This window comes from Dermacentor silvarum, chromosome 1 (genome assembly GCF_013339745.2).
Source record: "Dermacentor silvarum isolate Dsil-2018 chromosome 1, BIME_Dsil_1.4, whole genome shotgun sequence".
Lineage (NCBI taxonomy): Eukaryota > Metazoa > Arthropoda > Arachnida > Ixodida > Ixodidae > Dermacentor > Dermacentor silvarum.
This window is the reverse complement of record NC_051154.1, coordinates 36,611,468-36,633,704: the sequence shown is the minus strand read 5'-3', so window position 1 is coordinate 36,633,704 and position 22,237 is coordinate 36,611,468. Positions and strand designations below refer to the sequence as shown.

Here is a 22,237-nt window from a genome sequence, read left to right as displayed (position 1 = left end):
ATTCAAGTGCGAAAGCTTAGGCGCGCTGCCCGTTCTCAGAGGTTGGGTTGCTACAAGCTGCTTGGGTATTTATTGCACAGTTCGCGCGTTGCTGTTATGCACTGTGATGTGCTTTTTGACACTAGGGCACCGTAACTCGGGCATGAGTAATGGAGGTTCTTTGGATCAAGCGCACCTCATGTTTGCCGTTTTAGACACTTGTCGAGAGCGGGACCAGGGAAAATTTATCAGTGGCTCGCGGAACCGCGAGCAGGGGCCTGCGGAACCCGTAGGTTCCGCGGAACCCACTTTGAGAACCCATGCCGTAGGCGATTCCAACAAATTTTGTGTTGTGTAAAAAGACACCCTTTATAACGCTGAAAGAAAAAAAAAATTGATCAGTGCATCCTGGTGGAACCTACGCTTGCAGTTCATTGTTCAACACATCCGTAGAACCACATCCGTAGAAACCACAAGGAATACACAACACTGAATGCATAAGAATTCATTTTTTAAAATAATTTTTTTTTTTGCATTAAATGAAGGCCTGTGCCCCTCCAAACCCTTACAAGATATACTCGAAAACGAACTATTCTTGGTTTCCGTATTCGGGAGCTCACGGCCGGCTGATCCCGTTAATAATGTGAGCGGACCATCGCTCTGACCACTGACCAAGCACAAAAGGGTATTAGCATCGGAAAGGCATCGCTACAAATACCGGCCTAGGCTGGCCGGCGCGTGCATCAGCAGTTTGTGACTACCACCTCCATTTTCGTGACGTTCGGAGATGACTTGTAAACACACACCATGATGATTTATTGGCATCCCCTTTGAAACAGGGCGGTGACATAGTCACCTAGCCTGCTTGATTTAATCAGGTATGCTATACATGTATGCGAAAATGCTAGAATGAAAAACATCTCTTATCTTTTGTCTTCCTCATAACTTCATATACCCTGTACCGCTACATACGCCAAGAAGCCGCGCTCCATCTGTCGGGCATTTTGAAACAGTCACCTTAAAGGTATTACGTCACGAAACTGTAGTCACGGGGTCAATGGCTATCCGATAAAGCTAAAGAAAGCGGGACACATGATCTTTGTGTTGGCGCTCCTTTAAGTGGCAGTGAGCTTGTCATGGGGAAAAGCTGCTCACAGATGCAGTGAACCCGTCTGTGCCCAGGCCGCGAGAAAATGAAGCTTTCAACGTTCCAGAACCTTTGTGAGCAGGTGCACATTTTGTCTGTCGTGCTCCACATTGGCCCCTAGCAATGGCCATTCTAGGTGCACGCCCTCAGCTTCTCATCCTAACAAAATGATTTCCACTTGTGACATGCAAGGCTAATCCCCTTGGCAAATAATTTCTGTAGAATCCCGGGAGTAAGGTGGAGGGAGTATATGAAAGGGAAAAAGACTGTCAAAGGAAACTCCTTTGTAGCTTTGTGCGACATTCGAGTGGATGACAATTTTTCCCTTTCATGTTAATCCCCTTTGTTGGACAAATGAGCAAGAGCACTGGGAAAAACAGCGCCTTTCGTAAGGCGCATTTTATTATGCTCCAAAAATGGTACACAGACCTCTGTTCTCCGAGAACATTTGACAGCAACAGCATTTTGTCCAGATTTTAAAGGGTCATATAAAATTTCTGGGAAACGACTTCTTTACAAAGCAACTACGTTGCATCACCAACATTGGAGCTCTCTCATAAAAAAAAATAATAATAAAAAAAAAAAAAAAACTTGGACAATGCAAAACACTCTTGAACAGCGCACTGAAATACTTGCACACAAAATCCCAGCACAAACACGCAGACATAGCACTACCATTGGAGCATTATTTAGACAGCCATAAATTCAATCCTTACAATGGCTGTGCAATATGTTCTTGCTCTACCTTTTTTCAAGCAGCAATGTTTGCAGATTGAGGAAAAGGCCATGAGTAAAATGAATAAAAAATTAAAAAAAAAAAAAACGCACTACCCGAGAAAGAAAATTACGTCATTCAAGAATTTTCAATGCTGCTGCCAGTGTGTGCAACAATGTTATAACTTGAAGTGATTATGGGAGGTGAATAATATTAACAAGGCTGCAATGATGACTTCGAAGATGCGTGCTGTACGTCAGACTGGCGTACATGAAGAGAATGTGTTCATTCTTTGTGGCAACTCTTTTTAAGACCACAACAAGAACACAGAGTTGGTGAGCATGTTGTTTTTGCTCTGGCACTTAATAAACACTCAAAATGTCACACTGAGAGTGACAACAACAAAAATGGAAGATGGGCCTGATGGGACGAGGCAGGGGGAAGAGGGAAGCAATAGCGTATACTCTGCTGAAGCACATCGCTGAGCTTCCCCTATGGCCCGTTTACTTGATGTCCTTGATGTGGTTCTTCAAGTACTTCATCATCCCAAACATGCGCACACGCTTCTGACCTGTGATGCATGTACAAATGCAGGAATGAGCATGTCAGAAAAAGACAAGAAAGGGAAGGATGTACTAAGAACAGAACAAATAAGAATATGCACACCGTTATCGACAAGTTAGCCACTGAAGCCACATCAACAAGTACCGAACCTATATTATTCTAGACCATTTCACATCTAACTGTAAAGTCACAGCATGACTTGGCAAAATATGTATATACTGTTTTATGCTAATTACAACTTGCAGTAGTTTTGGAAATTTATGTAAGCAAGTCTCACAGATATTCAATGTTTTGGTGTGTGTTGATGCAACTACATTAATGGCACCATGAACAGCATGCCATAAGAGTATACTTTTATTAAGCATTACACCTTGGGGATTTTCAGTGTTAATGCCGTTAATGCCTTAGAGGATCAGAAAACTGATCCTCTAAGTGAGGTGCTGTGTCAGTGATCACAAATGCTCTGCATCTAGGTACTGTGGTTGCAACTGGCATAATCACCTTCTTACAAACCAGTGAGCTGATAACAGCATATCCCACAAGAGAAACTCTTGAGTGACTTAAAAATAGGGCAGCCCTTGCTGCAATTGTTTAGATCGCTAAAAGCTGCTGGAACCCTTACAACTTGCAACATTGTTTCACACTATGGCATACAACTAAAATTACAAAAGTAAATGCATTATTCACTGAATTGATAACTAAAGGTGTGAAAAGCCTGCTCTTGCATTGCCTGGATTGTTAAAGAGGCTCTGAACCACTTTTTATCGAAGTGGAGAAAGACATTTGAAGTGAAAATAGGCTATTTCAGGAATACTTTGCCGCAAAAAGTATTTCAATGCGTTCAGCAGAAGCGGAGTTATTGGCAATCAAACACGGCCTCTGCTGTGCTCCCCCTTCCTCCTTCAATGCCTTATACGGTGAAGGGTACGGCGGAGTGGGGCGGAGCCATAACGCTCCGCCTTCAAAATGTCACCGTGGCGCGCAGTTCAAATTTCATTTGGATGTTAACGTAGATGCCACGACTTCCGATTTTGGTGCCTACGACGCACTAAACGTAAGCCAAACGCGGTCATCCACAGCGAGCAGCCAGTGGACTCGTGACGGCACCCCGCGGTGGCCGCAGTGCAGCATACCGCAGAGACCAATAGCAGCTGCGTATTGGAATGTGCTTTATTACGTAATAAAACACACAGAAGAGAGTGAGGATCATGGCTTCTGTTGAGACGAGAGCATTTGAGAGAAAGGTGACTTTGCGCTCCGCTTGCGAGCTCCACGTACCGCCTACGGCAGCAAAACTTAGCTGAGATGTTCACAGCAGAATCTGCATATGCTACAGTCACTGTGCGAAATATCGGTCGTCTTTACACATTACGTCTACGGGGAAATTGGCGGTACCACGAAGCTGTCCGAATTACCGAGCATGTCCGGATTATCAGTGTCCGATTTATCGGTCGGCGACTGCACTGAAATTATTAATATGAAAGCATTATATGGCTCATAGGTGGAAAATCCAACCCGCCGTGGTTGCTTAGTTGCTATGGTGTTGGGCTGCTAAGCACGAGGTTGCGAAATCGAATCCCGGCCACAGCGGCCGCATTTCGATGGGGGCGAAATGCGAAAACACCCGTGTCCTTAGATTTAGGTGCACGCTAAAGAACCCCAGGTGGTCCAAATTTTCTTGAGTCCCCCACTACGGCATGCCTCATAATCAGAAGGTGGTAGCACGTAAAACCACATAATTAAGGTGGAAAATCCGGCGTAGTTGTTGGTGTTGGCGTGACCGCGATGTCCGAAAAGGCTATGAACCCTCGACCTTTGGTGGGAGTGAAACCCACATTTGGGGTTAAAGTGAATTAAGGTACAGTTAATTAAGATGGAGCAAATTAAGACACTCGAACCCACATCCTTTAGTGGGAGTTGAACCGTCGACCTTTGGTGTTATGGCACTCAAATCCACGACCTTTGATGTTAAGGTAGAGTTAATTAAGGTACAGTTAATCAAGATAGAGTTAAGGCACTTAAACCTACGACCTTTGGTGTTAAGGCAAGGTTAATTAGGGCACAGTGAATTAAAGTAGAGTTAATTAAGGCACAACCCACAACCTTGCGTTATGGCATAATGTCTAAGCATCGCGCAGTGGTCACAATGCTTTCGCAATCATCCATGCAGGGATAACTAAGTGCCCCTTGAATTTTTGGCGCCTAATGATTGCAGAAGAATGCAGAAAGTGAAGGAGTCAAGAACTGGGTTACCTTCGTCACTCATCTGCATTGTTTATTTCAATGGTAATTGTGCCACATCTTTCCATCCAAATCTAACACTAGTAGCATCTATTATATTTCAAAATGCCTGTTTCACAAACCATCAGCACTTGAGCCTACATACAAGATCCAGTACGGCTACAGGACCTCCTCCTGTATATAACCATTTGTAATAGCAGCTTAAGATTTGATTTGGAATACAATTGAAGATCCCAGTCAGCATCCATACATTACTATGGGTCCAAACTTTCGTTATTTTGAACCTGAAATTGTCCTTCACAAGATAATTTGAACTTCGCTGGCTAGCATGCACGCACCCGACCCCAATAGCAGCAGCATCTGTCTTGGCGGTACTTAACCCTTTGGGGGGTCAATGCCATAAATATACAGTGCCATGAACAAGTCCCAAATGGCCGATGCCGTATATTTATGGCACCGTCTGTATGTTTGAAAAACATGCCAATTTTTCACCTCATTGTTGCCCAGGAAGTGCTGCCACCCTGCGAGGATAAAAGGATTCTTTTTTTTTTCTTGCGTCGTGGTTTCTTGGTTTTCATTCCACGACTTCTTAATGCTAATGTTTCAGTGACCGCTCTTGGCGATTAGCTTTGGTTTCGTCTGGCAGGCTATTTCCGTTCGTTGCACTCGTAAAAAGTGATATCTGATTTCTAATCTCTCAAAGGGTCACTGCCAAATGCTCGCTCATCTGTTGCTCACAGGGGTGCAATTACATCTGTTCATAGGCGGGCGCTGGTATATACAAACGAGGCCGCCGTATACAAATGATGCTGACATGCCTGCGTTTTTCTCTCGGGACTCTGCTCGCGAAAACTGATTGCACCTTGTTGGCGACGGAATGAAGGATTACTGCAAGTTTCTGACTGATTTTTCTGACGGGCACACAACCAACGAGTTTTCTTGCATGTGCTCACATACACGGTTCGATTACGCTATGGCCGTGCACACAGGTTGCTCTGCTGCAAGTGAGTTGAGTGGCTGATTCCTCCGATGCATACTACTACAATCCAAGTGCCAAATTGGAATATATACAGTGTCCCAGGTAACTTTAGCCAAACTTTAAAAATATGCAAATGCCACCTAGCTCAACACAACCAAGGTAACGCTGTTTGCGGTCGCTTAGAGATACTCAGATAATTTTTTGCATTCTGCCTGATTAGATAATTAGTCATAATTAATTATTCAACTTCTCAATTATTATAATTAGATGAAAAGCGTCAATGAGAAAATTGTAGAGGACTATGAAAAACTCCCGATACAGCTTTTTGTTGCTCAATGCGTGCAACATAAAAGTGTTTTTCCGAGCGTGAAAGACGCCCGCGAATACACGCAAAGTGCCTCGAGCGGCCAGTCGCGCGGCAATTTTGCGTGCATTCGTGGGCTTCATTGTTGTTGACAAATAACTAGCTCTGCTTCCAACAAACAAACACATTTAGTGTTACAAAAGACATTTAACTAGGTTCGACTGCAGTGGCATCCTAAATGCAAGAAAAAGAAATGCACCCAAGGTAATACTAGTGCCAAGAATACGTGACATGCAATGCTCACCGAAAACCTTCATCAGCTGGGGATCACAGATTGCAAATTGCTTGTTGGATGGGTCCTGAAAGGCAAGTGGGCTTTGAGAATACAAGGTTTAAAAAAGAAGTTCTACAGTTTAAAAACTGCGAGAAAAATAGCATGAGAGGGACAGCTGAAAAACAGCTCTTGGAGCAATTTTTGCAGCAGAAAAATTTTCCTTTTAGAGCAGAATATTTTAAATTTGGAGCACATTAACGGGGAAAAAATTGCTTTTCCGGAGCTGCAAGTTTCAAAGATAAAGCAATTTTCACACGTCTTTTTTTTTTTTCTGAGTTGGCTCTACCAAAAAAAATTTTTTTTAAAAGTGCCTTCATCATCATTGCCATCATCACAGCCTATTTTTTTTTAATGTCTACTGCAGGACGAAGGCCTCTCCCAGCGATCTCCAATTACCCCCGCCTTGGGCTAGCTGATTCTACAAATCTACAGATTTAACAGCTATCTTGTTTCTCCACAAGAGAAGTAGAAGATTACCTATCAAGAAAAGGGTCAATCAAGGAGACAAGCTCTCCAATGATATTCCCTGCATGCTTAGTAGAAGTATTTAAGCTATTAGACTGGGAAGGCTTAGGAGTTAGGATCAACAGCAAATATCTCAACCATTGGTTTACTAATGACATTGTCCTGTCCAGCAACACTGGGGATGAACTGCAACAAATGACTGAGGACCTTAACCAAGAAAGTGTAGGAGTAGGCTTGAAGATTAATATGCAGAAGACAAAGGTAATGTTCCTTGGCAAGGAAAAAAAAATTCATGAGCTCAAGTAAGCCTCTAGAGTCTGTGCAGGAGTATGTTTATCCAGGTCAATTACTCACAGGGGACCCTGATCGGAAGGAAACCTAAAGAAGAATCAAAATGGGTTGGAGTGCATATGGCAGGCATTACCAAATCGTGTCTGGGAGCTTACCATTGTTATTGAAAAGAAAAGTGTACAATCATTGCATTCTACCGGTGCTAACATATGGGGCAGGAACTTGGAGGCTCGAGAACAAGTTAATGGAACAATAAAGCAAAACAATAAATAATTTATACTGATACAGTATTATTTGAAAACTCTCTTATCGTTAATTTCACGACAATAGGTTGATTATTAGAAGAGAAAATGAAGCTCAAAGTTTCATTTTTTAAATTTTGTGCCAGAACCCCAACACCATTATGTCGGTGTGATGCCACGGATCTCGAAGTTTTTTTTTTTCTTTTTCTTTTGTGTGTGTGTGTGTTTGGGCTGCATTGGCTCAGTAAAAGTTTGCGAAACTTTCCATATTCAGTCTTTGGCTCCTTAAGAATAGAATGTAGTAAATCTTGACTGCTAAAGAATTACCTCGGTCTTGGTAGATGCTGTCAAAATCTGTGATGTCACTGTGAGCTGGTGCGGGAGTTTCTAGGCGGCGCCGCCGCCTGTCTTTTTGTGTTTTTCATTTTTTTATGGCTTACTAAGCGTTTTGTCGCGGTAAGAATGGTGTTTTTGGTATTGTGGAAAGGTAATTTACTAATACACAAGAAAAATTTTTTCTCTTTAGTGTCCCTAGAAGGACATAGCAAAGAACGATGTAACAAAAAATGTTACGCGTAATGTCAAGAGACAGGAAGAGAGCGGTGTGGATCAGAGCAAACAGGCATAGCTGATATTCTAGTAAACATTAAAAAAAAAAAAAAAAAAAAAAAACGGAGCTGGGCAGGCCATGTAATGCGTGAGCCAGTTAACCAGTGGACCATTAGAGTTACAGAATGGGTGCCAAGGGAAGCGCAGTCGAGGACGGAAGAAAATTAGGTAAAATTAGGTGTGGTGATTAAATGAGGAAATTTGCAGGCCCGAGTTGGAATCAGCAAGTGCAAAAAGTGCTGTACATTTGTCATAAACCCAACTTCACAGAGCACAAGAAACTACTGTGTTAAGCTTTCTTGTTTTTGCCAGATACAGCGAAGTCGATACAGCGAAGTCATGATAATTCCAACTCCCATATCTCGAACTAACGGATAACTTAAACTGCATTTTGGGTCCAGTCGTGGCAGCAGACATTTAAATGGAGAAAAACCATCGGTATTCAAACACATAAAGGTGCAAGACGGTTACTTCAAGCAAAATTCCCGTTCCCACCTAGCGCTTCTCACGTAAATATGATGTCCAAACCCAAACTTAAATTCAGATTGAACGCTATGGCACAAGCAGTTTTTTCTTTTTTTCATGCCATGCTCAGGGTATTTCGGAGCACGTGCAACATATGCCGAGAGATTTCTGCACGCGGTACCACGCGACATCTGTATGGCAGCAGAACCGCAGCTACACTCACGTTTGGCTAGATGGCTGCTTTGCACGTTGCAGGCATTCTTTCAATAATTCAAACTGATTCAAACCATGCTTTGTCTAAAAATGCATGGTGAGCCAACGTGTTCTTGACCATACGCAATGATTCTGTTAACTTACAAGCATGCCTTTCCATCATGGGCATGGCTGACATGAAGCGCTTCACCATTCACACCGTGAATGACTGGGTACGTTTGCTGCTGTAGTGAATTCTCCTATCCACATCGCCAAAGTATGCATTACTAACAGCGGCCGACATGGTCATACATGGTGAGTTATCAACCCAATGAGGGTTCCAGCAAGAAACGACAAACAGCGCCCGTGTTCGTCGTTTCTTGCTCGTCCCGTCTTTTTCGCGCTAGTTTTCCGTACTAAGTCCAAGGACGATAACGTTGTAGCCGCGCGCCGTATGCTGTGTGTGCGAGTGAGAGCGTGTGAGGGGAGCCGACGCTTGCGGCTAAATCTCGTGCGCGCAAGAAAGAAAAGCGGGGAGGAAGCGCGCTTTCTTCCGTCGCGCTCTAGGCACCGGGGGGAGGGGGAGGGAGGGATAGCGGGCGGTGTTGTACTTTGGCATCAACTGCATACTGCGCGGCAGCACGCGGTCGCACGGGCCGTATCTTGAAAGCGATCGGCGTTGGGGGCAGAGTCTAGGCAGTGTAGGTGCGTAGCCGGCTCGTAGCTTTGTGCGTGTTGTGCGTTTTCGGCACTCCGTTTGCGTTTAAGTGATAGAAAGCACGCAGGTCACATCGCTCACGCCAGCGTTTCGACAGCGAGTGCCCGCGCTCATCGAGTGTGATGTGTTCATGTTTGCCTGCGCGTGCCGACACCGTGCTTGTTTACAAGTTTAGACGGACGATAAAACTACTATCCTTACTTTGTATAGCTGTCTACTAATTTGCTATCACAATCGATGCTTCGGCTTTCAGGCGAAACTGCGACTTTTTTTCAAGTGTAAGAATTAAAATAAAATTGGGTGCAGTTCACCACTACTCTCATTTTGCAATTTTCCCGATTTCTCGGCTCTTGCGTTTCCCGGCTCTTAAGTCTTTTTTGTTTTTTTTTTATGGTCCCGCGAAAAACGTATCAGCGAGGTTCTACTGTATTATAACAAATAGATGTATATTGCAATTTTGTAAAACATGTCTTGATCATTGCTCAAGTCCGCAATATTAAAAGTTAACACAACGAGTTAGCACTCACAACAGCTGCTCAGGCTTCTGCAGTATTAGCTGGGTTGGTCCATAAAACATTTCCAATACATTCAGCATATTGTTATTGCACTTATACTATATTAACATAAATAATATTATAACAAACCTCCACCCAAAGGCACTGAGCATCAGTGGTAAAGTTGCTCCACTATAGCTCTCTTTAGCTTCACTAGATTCACCTCCTGCGCCAGAAGGAAAGCGGGACAAGGCAGACCGACGGGCGACGAGTGAAACGAACGATAGGGTGAGGAAAGCAGCGTAAACACTGCCAGCCGAGCCAGCAGCGAAGCGCGGCACGGGTCTCGCTCCGCACGTGGTTTTACGCGGTGAAGCCTTGTATTTTTTCTGTGCAGTTCTGAAAAACGGAACCGTGTGTGCTCGCGCCGGCGTATTGTTTCTGAAATGGTGAGTTTGTCAGATCGACGCCGATCTACCCCAGAAAAGAGGTCGCAATGCCGATATCGAAGTGCATTGCTCATGAAATTCAAGGATTTTCAAGGAAGCAAAAAAATTCCATGACTTTCAAGGGCCTTGAAAACGCACTTTTCAATTTCAGGGGTTTTCAAGGATTTCAAGGACCTGTACGCACCCTGCATGCTTTTTCTCCTCGAATCGACGCCAAGCGATCAGGGCTAAGCTCTGCCTTCACTGGCTCTGCGTCATGATGCGCTGTTGTGTCGTCTAATTCTGTTGTTTTGGAGCCAGCACGCAAAGCCTCTCCAACCTTTCCGCTAGCGTCTGGCCATCGATCCCCAGTGAGAGCTATCCAAGCAGCGTGCATTGCAAGCATTTTATCGCAGCGCCGAGCGTGCCTGGTATTTCCGTAAACACAGGCGAGCTGGGCATTTTAATGGATGGGCGGAGGCGTAAACTAAAGCCTCTCTATACTGCTATTGCTGTGATGAAGGGGCTTTAGCGTAAACGTGAGCGGCCATGCACGATGCAGCCACCTGGTGGCACAGAGCTTAACCACCCAAAACAGAGCTAATATTGCTGTAACCAAGTGTAAAACATTTTAAACAGTTAAAATGACACCATGCTCACGATTACGCTGCTGCCAAAAATCTAAACCAGCAGCAAAGTAGAATACACTTGGTTACTGCTATATAAGCTCTGTGTTTATCCGGTTGAGCTCTACGCCACCAGGTGCCGCAGGCCACTCACATTTGCGTCTCCGCCCATTTGGCAAAACGCTCAGTCTGCCTGTGTTTACCAGAATATTGGACACGCTAAAACACCCTATTGCAGTAATCCTCCGGTGTGAAGTGATGGCTGCACACACATAGATACTGCTGCCCATCAGATACCGACAGCCTCACTACAGCCCTTCCGCTTGCCTGTTGCCTTGCAGAGGGACAGAATGTCACAGATTGACATGTCACCAATCGCTAGGTTTGCAGCCCACAACACAACAAGGGTAATTCATGGTACTCGCGAAAAGAAACCTCAAGACCAACACTGACTGCGTCAGTAGCGCACCCAGGATTTCTGCCAGGGGGGGGGGGGGGTTGACAGTGTGCCTTAGTTTGCCAATACCATCTAAACAGCACTAATTTCAATTTCTTCACGGGAAATTGTCAAAAAATGTGCTTTTTGCACAAGTTTGCGAGTGTGCAGACGATTGCACGTCTTACAGCTTAGTTGCAGTACTCAAAAAAGCGGGGTTAACTCGGCCTCGGGGGGGGGGGGGGGGGGGCACTGGAATGCGTGGCGCACCCCCCCCCCCCCCTCGTCGGTGCGCCACTGGACTGCGCAGCTCTCGTCAACACAGAGAATGTTGTAACACAAGCAGACAACACTTGCTGTTTGCCTTAAGTGCTTGAGTGTAGTGGTAAATTGTTGTTGTGCAATCTCTGTTACATTTTTTATGCAAACAAATTAAGCAACATTCCAACTATTCCAAACAACATTTGTTCCCCATAAAGTGTTGTAAAAATTATAGACGATGCTATTTGGGTAGCCAATTGAGTAGCTCACCCAATTGACGTCAAGTGCACCTGCTACAAAGATGGCACTGGTGTGTAAGAAAATTCGGGAAAGCGGCACCGCTGCGACCATTAGCGGTGCACATTTTTTAAAGCCTTATACAGTAGAACCCCGCTGTTACGTTGTTTTCGGACGGTCCCGGCACAGCTCCCATAGAACCCAATGCATTGGTAACCCCGCTGTTTCGTCACAACTGTGGGACCGTTCCCGCATCATATGTTGCGAACTGCCACCCCGCGCCGGCCCGAGTGGCCATTTCGACTTTTCATGCCGCTTGGCTTGGTGGCTTGACGATGGCATTGGCCGCCCAAAGTGCCGGTGGCGACACCTTTGACATATTTCCGGTTTCAGAGAGCAATAGTATGGCCTTTGAGATCCGTATTTGCTATCTAAAGATGGTGTCTATGACGCATTGTAGCTCTAAAATTAGTTTTGGCGCACAGATGCTCCGTATGAAGCCCAAGGGTGATAACGTCGTCGCTGCGCGTCGTATGCTGCATGTGCAAGTGAAAGTGTGCGAGGGGTGCAGACGACCGCATCTAAATCTTGCACGTGCAAGAAAGAAAAGCAGGTAGGGAGTGCGCCTTCTTCCATTGCGCTCGAGGCACCGGCGAGGGAGCGAGGAAGGAGGGAGGGATAGCGGACGGCGTTGTACTCTGGCTAGCCACCCTACTCTGGCATCAACTGCGTACTGCGCGGCGGCGCGTGGGCTGTATCTTGAAAGCAATCTGTGTTGGGGGCAGAGTCTAGGCGGTGTAGGTGCGTCGGCAGCTCGTAGCTTTGTGCGTGCTGTGTGTTTTCGGCGCTCAGTTTGCGTTTAAGCGCTATAGACAACAGCACGAAGGTCACTTCGCTCTCTGCCACAGCACCGGCACTTCTTCACGCCAGCGTTTGACAGTGCGTCTCCACACTCGAGTGTGATGTGTTCATGTTTGGCTGTGGGCTCTGACACCATGCTTGTTAATTTAGTTAATAAGCGAATGTTTACAAGTTTATACGGACGATAAAACTACTATCCTTACATTGTATAGCTGTCTACTAATTTGCTATCGCAATCGATGCTTCGGCTTTCGGGCGAAACTACAACTTTTTTTCAGTTAAGATTAAAATAATGTGTGCAGTTCAACACTACTCTCATTTCTCAATTCTTCCTATTTCTCGGCTCTTGCATTTCCCGGCTCCTACGTTTTTTTGAGGTCCCGTGAAAAACGTATGAGCGGGGTTCTACTGTAATAAATTACCTGCTTTACGTGGAGTGCTTAAATGTGTCACTTAATGATAAAAACAACCTACCTTAACAACTCAGTACATTTGTACAGCATTGTCAAAATCGTTTAAGGGCCCCTTTAACTTACTTCTGGCACGCTAACTCAAGAGATTGCAAGGTACCTTTGGATCAAAGGGTTTCCCCATTAGCTAAAGCTATATGCAGTGGTGCAACAGCCAAAATAGGATATGGAGCAATTTTTGGAGCAGGAAAATCTTACTTTTGGAGCAGGTTATGGAGAAAAAAAAAAAAAACTGTTTTGGAGCAGTAAATCCCAAACTTGGAGCAGTTTCACAAAGAACGCTTACTCATAAAACACCCTAAAATTTACCCTGCATAATAAACGCACCACCCAACTTTGCATTGGATTTCTGGGAGTATATACAGTAATTCACATTAGCAGTGTAGGTGATGGTAGGGGCACGATCAGAGCACGCATTCAGTTTCGCCGTGCACGGTTGACTTAGGCCGCGCCTGGCAAAATTGAAGGCGCGCTCCGAACGACCTCGATTGTGCCCAGCAGTGCACTGCCTACAACTTTTTCTTCGCCAAACATGTGGAAAGTACACATGCATTTCTTCGTGCGTGGTTCCCTTTCGTTTTTTTTCGTTTTTATTTTTTCTGACGTGTTGCGACGTTCTGGCGGTAGTCGAAACGTGCAGTGACTGCTTGACAATCTGTTGGGTGTTTCGGAGGTGGCCTCCAGTTTCGGATACTATGAAATTCGGATAAAACGTCATTTTTTTTGTCGGATTATCTCGGATTATCAGGGTCTGTTGTAACGAGAGTCGACTGTGTGTGTGTGCGTGTGTGTGTGTATATATATACATATACACAGTCGAGTACCGCTACAAGGAAAATCACGGGACACGCGAAAGATTTCGTTGTGGCGGAACTTCGTTGACGTGAAATTAGTATGTATATATCGTATTTTCATGTGTATAAGTCGCGTTTGTTTTTTTTCAGATTTTTTCGCCGGTGCGTCCTATACACCGGTGTGACTTATGTACGTTTCCTTCCCTGGCAAAACTGCCGTCAAAATAGGGTTAGAGGCTATGGCCACGCAAAGCACGCTGGGTTGACCTCCTCTGCCACTTAATTGCTATGGGTTCTGCGCACGCTATCGAGTTCCTGCATGCCTTGCGAGGACGGAGCAGCAACGCAAGGGGCGGCAGGCCGACCGCGAATCGGCCGAACGCGAATCAACCGACCCCGAAGTTGTCCGAGTTGTCCGTAAAATTCCGAGCAAGCGCCCCCACCCGTGCAAGAGCCCCCCCTCTAAATTCACTGCCAATTTCAAATTACCGCGCCGTTCCGGGAAAGCCCCCCCTCCCGCTCCGCACCAACACTGGCCTGCCGCATCCAGTCCACGAAAATAATGGCAAATTCGGCAAATCGCACCGCTGCACATTGGGGCGCCCCGATGAGCCATTTATCGAATCATGGTCGTACCCGGGCGTCCCAGTGGGCACACAAGTGCATTGGGGCGAACTGCAGCTGGCGGTCTGTAGTTCACGGACCGCCGGCCGTCGGCGAGATCTGCCTCTCGCACGGCGCAGAGGAGTTCCCTGCGGCACAGTGACGTGACCACTCGGCGACAAAGGAGTGGTCGCGGCTACGCTCTGGCATCGCCGGCAGCTTCACTGCAGCTAATCACTCGCCACCGATATCATCGCTAGGCCTTTTTCAGTTCACTTCGAATCTGTAGCAGACGGCGCGTCAGCACGAACCGCTGATGCTCCCAAGCAGCAATGTTTTGTTACCGCCGTTGCCGCTTTACCCTCTCCTCGCAATAATTTCACACGATGAAGTAAACATGCTGATATTTGCGGCGCCACCAGCTGCGATGCGAGCATGGCCGAGCCGCAGTTCGCTGTCCGCCGTCGGTAGCCATGCACTGCGGCTGAGCTTCACTTGTATCGGAACACTCATTAGTGCTAAACGTTTCACCAAGGACATATGGTTTTTAATAAAGTGAACATTACGCGTCACTTTGCTTTATAGCGGACATAATTGTGCCTGGAATAGAAGCTGCATAACCAATGTTCGTGTCGCCGGTCGCGGCGACGTGCCGGTGCAGCGCCGATGCGCTCTCTGTAGTTCTTTCGGTGGTTTTGAGCAATGCCTCTTGAGTAACGGTGGTTTTGAGAGTGATAAACACCACTAACAAATCTTTGGCTTAATAAAGTTCATGTTCAATAAACTTTTAATGCTAATCCCACTTCGCTTCCTTTTTTTTTTCGGGAAAATTTTGTTGTGGCCATCTTGAATTTTGGTGCCGTTCCGGGATAACGCCCCCCCCCCTAACTTTGCCGGTAATTTCGACTTGCTCGAGGGGGGGGCGCTTGCTCGGAATTTTATGGTATGTAGGAATGACACCCATACGCTTGCACGTGACCCGTGTTCACGGAGTGAAACGTCACAAATTTTTTAAAAATTGTACACCGAATGAACAGGTGCGTCTTCTACACCAGTACGACTTACAGTAAAACCTCGATAATTCGAACTCGGTTAATTTGAAATTTCGGTTAATTCGAAGAATTTGGGCGGTCCCGTCATTCTCAATGCAAATTCTACCGGATAATTTGAATGGCCCGCGCGGCTCTATTCGGATAATACGAAGTTTCCGGCTAGTAGCAACGTGCGGCGGTTAGGTTAGGGCGCTCCGTATAGTCGCCAACTGATTTTCCGAGCTCGTGGGGACTGAAAAATAGTCCGGAAAACTCGGTCGGCCGAAAAATAAGTTATTAGTGCGGCTTAAAAAAAATCTCTAAAAATGCCCTGCCTCATACTACGCTTGGAGGGGATCGACTTGCTTGGATTTGCGCAGCAATGACGTCTCTGTGTACAGTCAACACGAACGTCACCGCGTTGGCGATCTCCGTCAACGGAGTTTGCCATGGAGATCCAAGAAACGAGCTTCGCACTGCTCAGCTCTCGCTAAGGTACAGGAGGTAGCGCCGATCACTGAGACATGGGTCTCCGAGACACCTGCTCAGTGTACACGCCACGTTCAAAATAGCAACCGAAACTTGAGAGAGAGAGAGAGAGAGAGAGAGAAAAAAAAAAAAAAAAAAAAAAAACTCACTGAATTAACAAGCGCGGCCGTCGCAGCGAGCGAAGGCGAAGGTTCGCGCGGTCTATCGCTTCAACGGAAACTGAGCGGCGAGAGCACAGCGTATACAAAAGGTCAGAGCCGTCTGGAGATCGCTTTCAAGATACGGTGCGCGCGAGAAACCGCTCCGGCGCTACGTACGCAGTTGTTAGAAGAGTAGAAGTCCCCCCCAGAGCCAGCTGGAGAGCATGGCACTAGGGGCGGCGAACCAGCGCGCCAAGTAATCCCGCATCGGTGATTACATTGAGTAATTTTTCTTGAACATGGGAAATAAAGGTGATTTCTTTTTGCGGCAAGTTCTTGCTTGTTTTCTTTTTTATTATTCATTTTGGTTAATTCGAAAATCCGCTTAATTCGAAGAATTTTCGCGGTCCGCCGACCTTCGAATTATCGAGGTTTTACTGTATATACATTTTTTTTTTGAAGAACTGCCGTTTTTAGGAGGGTGCCACTTATACAAAGGTGCAAGCAAGTATGGGCGAACGAAAGCCGCGAACGAAACCGAAACCATTGTCCGGGAAATCTTTGCTATGGCGTGGGGGCAACGGTTGAGACGTACCTGAGACGTACCAAAGGCGGTCAATGAAGTGTCAACTTTATGAGAGAATTCATTTCGCGCCGAAGTTACAGCATTTTTCATGCATTGTGGTCGACGCCTAACTTAAAGCGCGTGCCCGGCCGATCGCGAAACACTCACTTCGCTGCACATGCACCGTCACAATGGAGCAGTTTGGATTATTTCAATTTCATTGCATATTTATGACAAAGTCTGCAAGATTGGCAAGCTTGCGCTTACCAAAAGTTTTATTTCCAGAAGTCAGTCAGCCTGGATTTTTTACGCTTCACGGCAAGCAAAGGCGTTATGTGAGTCCCACAGTCCGTTAAAAGAGCCATAGCAATGTAATTGTAACCGAGAAATTTCGCGGCTGCTCAGGCGTTTGCGCGTGGCGCAATTCGACATATATCACAGTTTTGGCACAGCTCAGCTGCTGCACCCCTGTATATGCCTTATTTTAACCACTGTATGGTCTCTTTAGATGCTAACACCCACTTGTAGCGTTCCTAAGAAACATAATTAAAGGGAACACAAATTAATACAGATGGATGTATCCTGCCATTTCATTCTACTCCCCGAGCCCTGCCCTGTCTTCTTCCACCCCCTTAGTTCTTCCTCTACTTTCATGACTTAAATTCAGCATGCTTCACCACTAAGCGAGAAAAAAATCTGTGCTTGACAAAAGCAGTAACATTCTTTCCACAGAGGTGCTTCAAATAACTGAATTGAATGTCCTTAAGACTCAAATATGACATGAGCATGCTAGAAGGCTCCTATCAAACAACACGCAGCCCATTTGAAGCGTTCAAAATTAAGTTTCCCAACGCATACAGTAGCCGACGGATTTTTCGGACTCCAAAAATTCGGACTTGTTGGTTATTCCGGACTTCATAGATGTACCGGCAGGATTCCCATAGAGCTAATGCATTTTCGCAACCGATTTTTCGGACGAATCTAGGTGCCAATGTTCGATTTTCCGGACTAGATCGCTCGCTCCGAGCCACGCTACCCGATCTTGGAGGCCGCCATGTTGGATTTTCCGCTGGCTTGGCCGGGCTCGGCTTCCAGTGCCCCCCTGTATAGCCTTCAAGATAGTAGACGCACGATATCCTCTCGTCTCCGAGGCCATGGCCCGCTCTTCCTTGGCCGACAAAATGTTCCAAAAAAGCTGCACTTGCATTTTTTTTTTTAAGTTCAGTTGCGCCGTATGCTGTCTGTGGGTGAAAGCTTGCGAGGGTTCCCTCCGGCACGGCCGGAGGCGCGCGCGGGACTCGTTCGCCTCGCAGGGCACGGGGAGAAGGTGGCGGAGACGGTGGGGAGTAGTTGCATTTCAGCTCTTGCGGCTGCTGCCGACGGAGCTGCCGCGCATGGCACCGTATCTTGAAAGCGATCTGCTATGTGGCCGAAGTGTGCGCCCGCGATCTGCGATGGGTACAAAGGGCGAAGCGCCGAGTGCCAGTAACTTCGTATGTGCCGTTTTTTCCCCTTTTTTTGACGTTCGCGTTGAAGCGAGAGAATAGACAGCGCGAAGGTCAATTTGCCCGCGGTCATCGAGCGAGATGTGTCATATGTAACCTGTGCGCGCGTGACACCGTGCTTATTTAGTTAGTAAGCGCATATTTACAACTTTATACGGCCAATAAAACTAACATCCTTACTTCGTATCGCTGTCTATTAATTCGGCAATCGATGCTCCGCCTTTGGGCGAAACTGCGACATTTTCTTAAGCCGCTCTAAGCCTCATAATTTTTTTATAGGGGGGGGGGGGGGGGGAGTTTTTCGGACTGTTTGGTTTTTTGGACTGCTCGATTTTTTGGAGATTTTTTTCAGTCCCCGTGAAGTCCGGAAAATCGGTCGGCTACTGTACTCGTGTCGCCGTAAGCAGAACAAACCACACATGTATAAATAAACAAATACGTATCAGCAGTTGTCCGTGAAAAGTCATTTAAAATAACTACAATATTTCCCGACACACGGGTAACAAAGCAAGGAGGCTTGTTTGGCCTACTGGCACCACTGGCAAGATTAATCACGCACCTACTGTTCTATGCACATTGACCTCTCACGGGATAAGCGATAAAATATGCAACTCAATGGCCCTCAACAAAACAGAACACGTGATTGCGGGCACACTTATATGATCACGCATTATTGCATGTGAATGCACTGGAATGCATGCAGGCTGTGATGGTGCGAGGACTAGACTGCTGTGGCAACTCCCATATACCAAGAATGGTGACAAACACCAGGATATTTTACCTAGCTGTCATTTTCTTCTAAAACTGACCTAAACATGAACCCTTGATGGTGACACTCAGTGCTTTGGAGTAGCTGGGCGCAATTTGAAGCATTTTTACGATTTGGTGCAGCAAATCACAAATTCAGCAGTTTGGCACAATTGGCACAGCAGTACAAAACTGAAATTGGCAAAGCAGAAAAGAAAATAAACTTACAAAAAGGTTCCTCTCACGAACAATGGACCACATTTTCTTCACCACTGCACTTCGGGCCATCTGCAGAAAGAAGAGATTATGTTTAGGTAATGTGTGCTTTACACCCCCACTAAATAGCATAGCCTCTCCAGATGCTTATACAGTAGAATTCCGTTAATTCGATCATGACCGAAGGTGCAGGCTGGCGCCTAACAAACTTTTGTTATTTCAATGCGAAAATAGCCTTCACTGGATAATTCAAACTTAGCTGGTCATCATGCATGCACCCGACCCCAATGGTGACTGACCGCAGTCGTGACTCCTATTGCAGCAGTATCCGCCTTGGGAGCCTTAGCATACAGTGAATGCATCGAACACGCGTCATCTCCCATCAAAAATGCCTACACGTCGCCTGCCCCACGAATATTTTAAAGTGAAGCTGGTTGCTCACCAATAAATTGTTACAATATTTATACGATTTTCACGCATGCTTTTTTACAAGGAAATTTGTCTGATAATTCCGTGGGAGGCACAATCTGGTATGAAACCATAACAGTTTCGCATTGCCTACCATCAGAGCCGCGTCTATGCGACCAGGGAAGCCAACAAAATTGTTCTTATAGTGCAAGGATGATGACTGAATAAAAAAAGCAGTTCAAACGATAAGTTTTTGACATGTTAGGCTAGCGGCAACAAGTCGCGCCATGTCTGCTTGGCGCTCCAGAGAATTTCATGCGTCACACGAACTAGTGAAGTGGTTAGTCTAGGTGTGGGCCACCAGACCGTTTGCGATTGTTGTGGAGTTGTTTGATAAATGCAGAATATCAAACACGCTATGAACTGTACGGGATCTGAGAGTGATGAGATGATAATGGACATTAACTCTTTCTCTACCATGGGGAGGTGTTTTTGTAGGTTACGCCAGATATTTTTTCTGAAGGAACTACTACACTCAATGTTTTATGTAATACATAAACAAAAAGCAGAATGAATGCACTTTTCACGCGCATAAAAGTTTTGCTAACGAAATGCATGTCATAAAAAATATATAAATTGCCAAAATCAAGATTGCGGGATAAAATTGATTAATTTGTAAAAGACACCCGCATTTTTGCTTTCTACTTTGACGATGACGAAACTTCGGAGCAGTTCAAAAATTACCACCTGGCGGGAAAAAAAGCGAAATGCTTAGAAAACAAAAATAGTTCTCCTCCTTCACATCCGACGTTGCAGTGTGTCCGTGAGTGGTGCGGAAGGTCTCGAAAGGGCGTTTCAAACCATCGATAGCAGGCTAACGATGCCCAATGGGCACGGTACGGAAAGAGTTAAAGGTGCTATAGACCTTTTGCAAAAGGCCAACAACCCTGTGCATACATTAGGTCTCTGTGACCATCATGAAACATAGACATGTAGGAGATCGTATGATACAATAGAAAGTTTGTGAGCCAGCGCACTCTCCACCACTGTAAGACAACACCACATCTCAAGCTCAACTACTATTCATTCTGATGAAGCGAATTCGACTTACTATCCAACAGTAGGTCAGAGGGAAACCACCAACAGCATGTGCTCTTTTCACGAGGAAAACAATACTCTTTCAGCAGCTACGGCTGAGTCATGTGCATTTGGAGACCAAATCACTTCGCAACATAAACTTTATTCCGCGTATAACACCCCAAGGAAACGCTGCCACTGCAGAAGCGACGCAAACCTAAGCATCACACTCTGCCATAGGATAATAGCAACCATTCATCATGACGCATCAGCAGAGCCTTCTGTGAAGCCTGACAATGCTTTTGCCACCAGACAAGTCTCCCACAAGAGCAATGCACTAGCTAACCACAGACTACCACGTCGATTTGCAAAACAAATCAAAGACAAAATCGGATGGAAACACAACCTCAGAAACTCCCGCCGCAACATCAGAAAGATCAACACCAACTCCATCAACTTCAGGAACCACTAAGGCGACTTCGGCACAGGCAATGACGAACAGCATCTCCGAAGACACGGGTGAGACTACAAGTGAACTCGCTAGCCAACTAAACACGAGGCGAACCCAAGTACGCCGTCACGAAGGAACTCTTTAACGTCGCCAGTCAAGACTGTGTCTACTGTGAGGACAACTACGACGACCGCATGCGACGGAAAAATGGAATGGCAGCATTTTCTGGCTTCAGTAACCTCGAACAACGAGCAGACATTTCAGGAAACGCGGATCTCCAAGCATCAGAAACGAGACGACTCACGCACAACGGTACATCTTACGTGAGCACAATACAAAAACTCGCAAGGTGCATCCTGTCGTCCAAACTAGTTTAAGAGCAACCACCGCTCCAGCTACTCAAGGGCGTTGAACTCAGGCGCGGATCCAGGGGGGATGTCCGGATGTCCTGACCCCCCCCCCTCAGATTTCTGCATCGCCCCCTCGCTGACAGGGAGATGGCCCTGTCGCAAAAAAAAATGGCCACAGCATTCTTCAAAAGTATTTTCGCGAGTACCAGTGGTATCAGCCATGTAGAAGTAAAGCTAACTCGCTCACAAGCTTAGGTGTATTCCGTAGGAGTGTGGTTGTCGTGAAGTTGCCGTAGTTAATTTTTCTCATGAACACCTGGACCTCCTGGCGCCTGCTGTGCCTTACTCGTCCCGTCGGTGGCGTCGAATGAACGAGGGGAGTCCCTTTGCCAAACACGCCGAGGTCCGCTCGAGAGCCTTCGCGCCTGATTAACTTAAGTTTCCCTTGGGGTGTCAACGGTTGCCTCATTGGCTGTCATCGGTTCCGCGACCAACCTGCTTAATGAAAGAGATCTCTTGCTGAAGTGTTCATATATAAATAATAACTAACAGCTAAACTAAGAACTACGCATAGGCAACTTTTTTTAACTGTAGCACTCATTGTGATCACAGTTACACGTTGACAATATCCAGTACGAGCACAGTACCGTTCGTACACTACAAGTTTTTCACGACACTGTAACTTCGCAGTTTATTGTGGACATTAAGAATAGGAGGCTCAAGCCCACCGGATCGGTACTATGAGTGGGCGTTCTCGCGGGAGCGGGGGCGAACAAGCAAGAGCCACGGCCCTGCGATAGTGG

General features: G+C 46.0%; 1 protein-coding gene across 6 annotated transcripts in view; it reads right to left on the bottom strand.

Moving 5' to 3' along the window:
- Nucleotides 1–1,491: 1,491 nt before the first annotated feature.
- Nucleotides 1,492–22,237, bottom strand: part of LOC119460478 (uncharacterized) — an 81,196-nt gene continuing 60,450 nt past the window's right edge. For 3 of the 6 annotated variants that reach the window (XM_049666666.1, XM_049666663.1, XM_049666674.1), the window contains exons 7-9: nucleotides 19,161–19,220; nucleotides 6,234–6,288; nucleotides 1,492–2,412 (exon numbers count right to left, since the gene is read on the bottom strand). In XM_049666666.1, the coding sequence (XP_049522623.1) occupies nucleotides 2,345–2,412; nucleotides 6,234–6,288; nucleotides 19,161–19,220 (183 nt within the window). In that variant the 3' untranslated portion in view covers nucleotides 1,492–2,344. The remainder of the gene's footprint in view (nucleotides 2,413–6,233; nucleotides 6,289–19,160; nucleotides 19,221–22,237) is intronic. The other 3 variants (XM_037721420.2, XM_049666680.1, XM_049666660.1) reach the window with 1 other exon arrangement.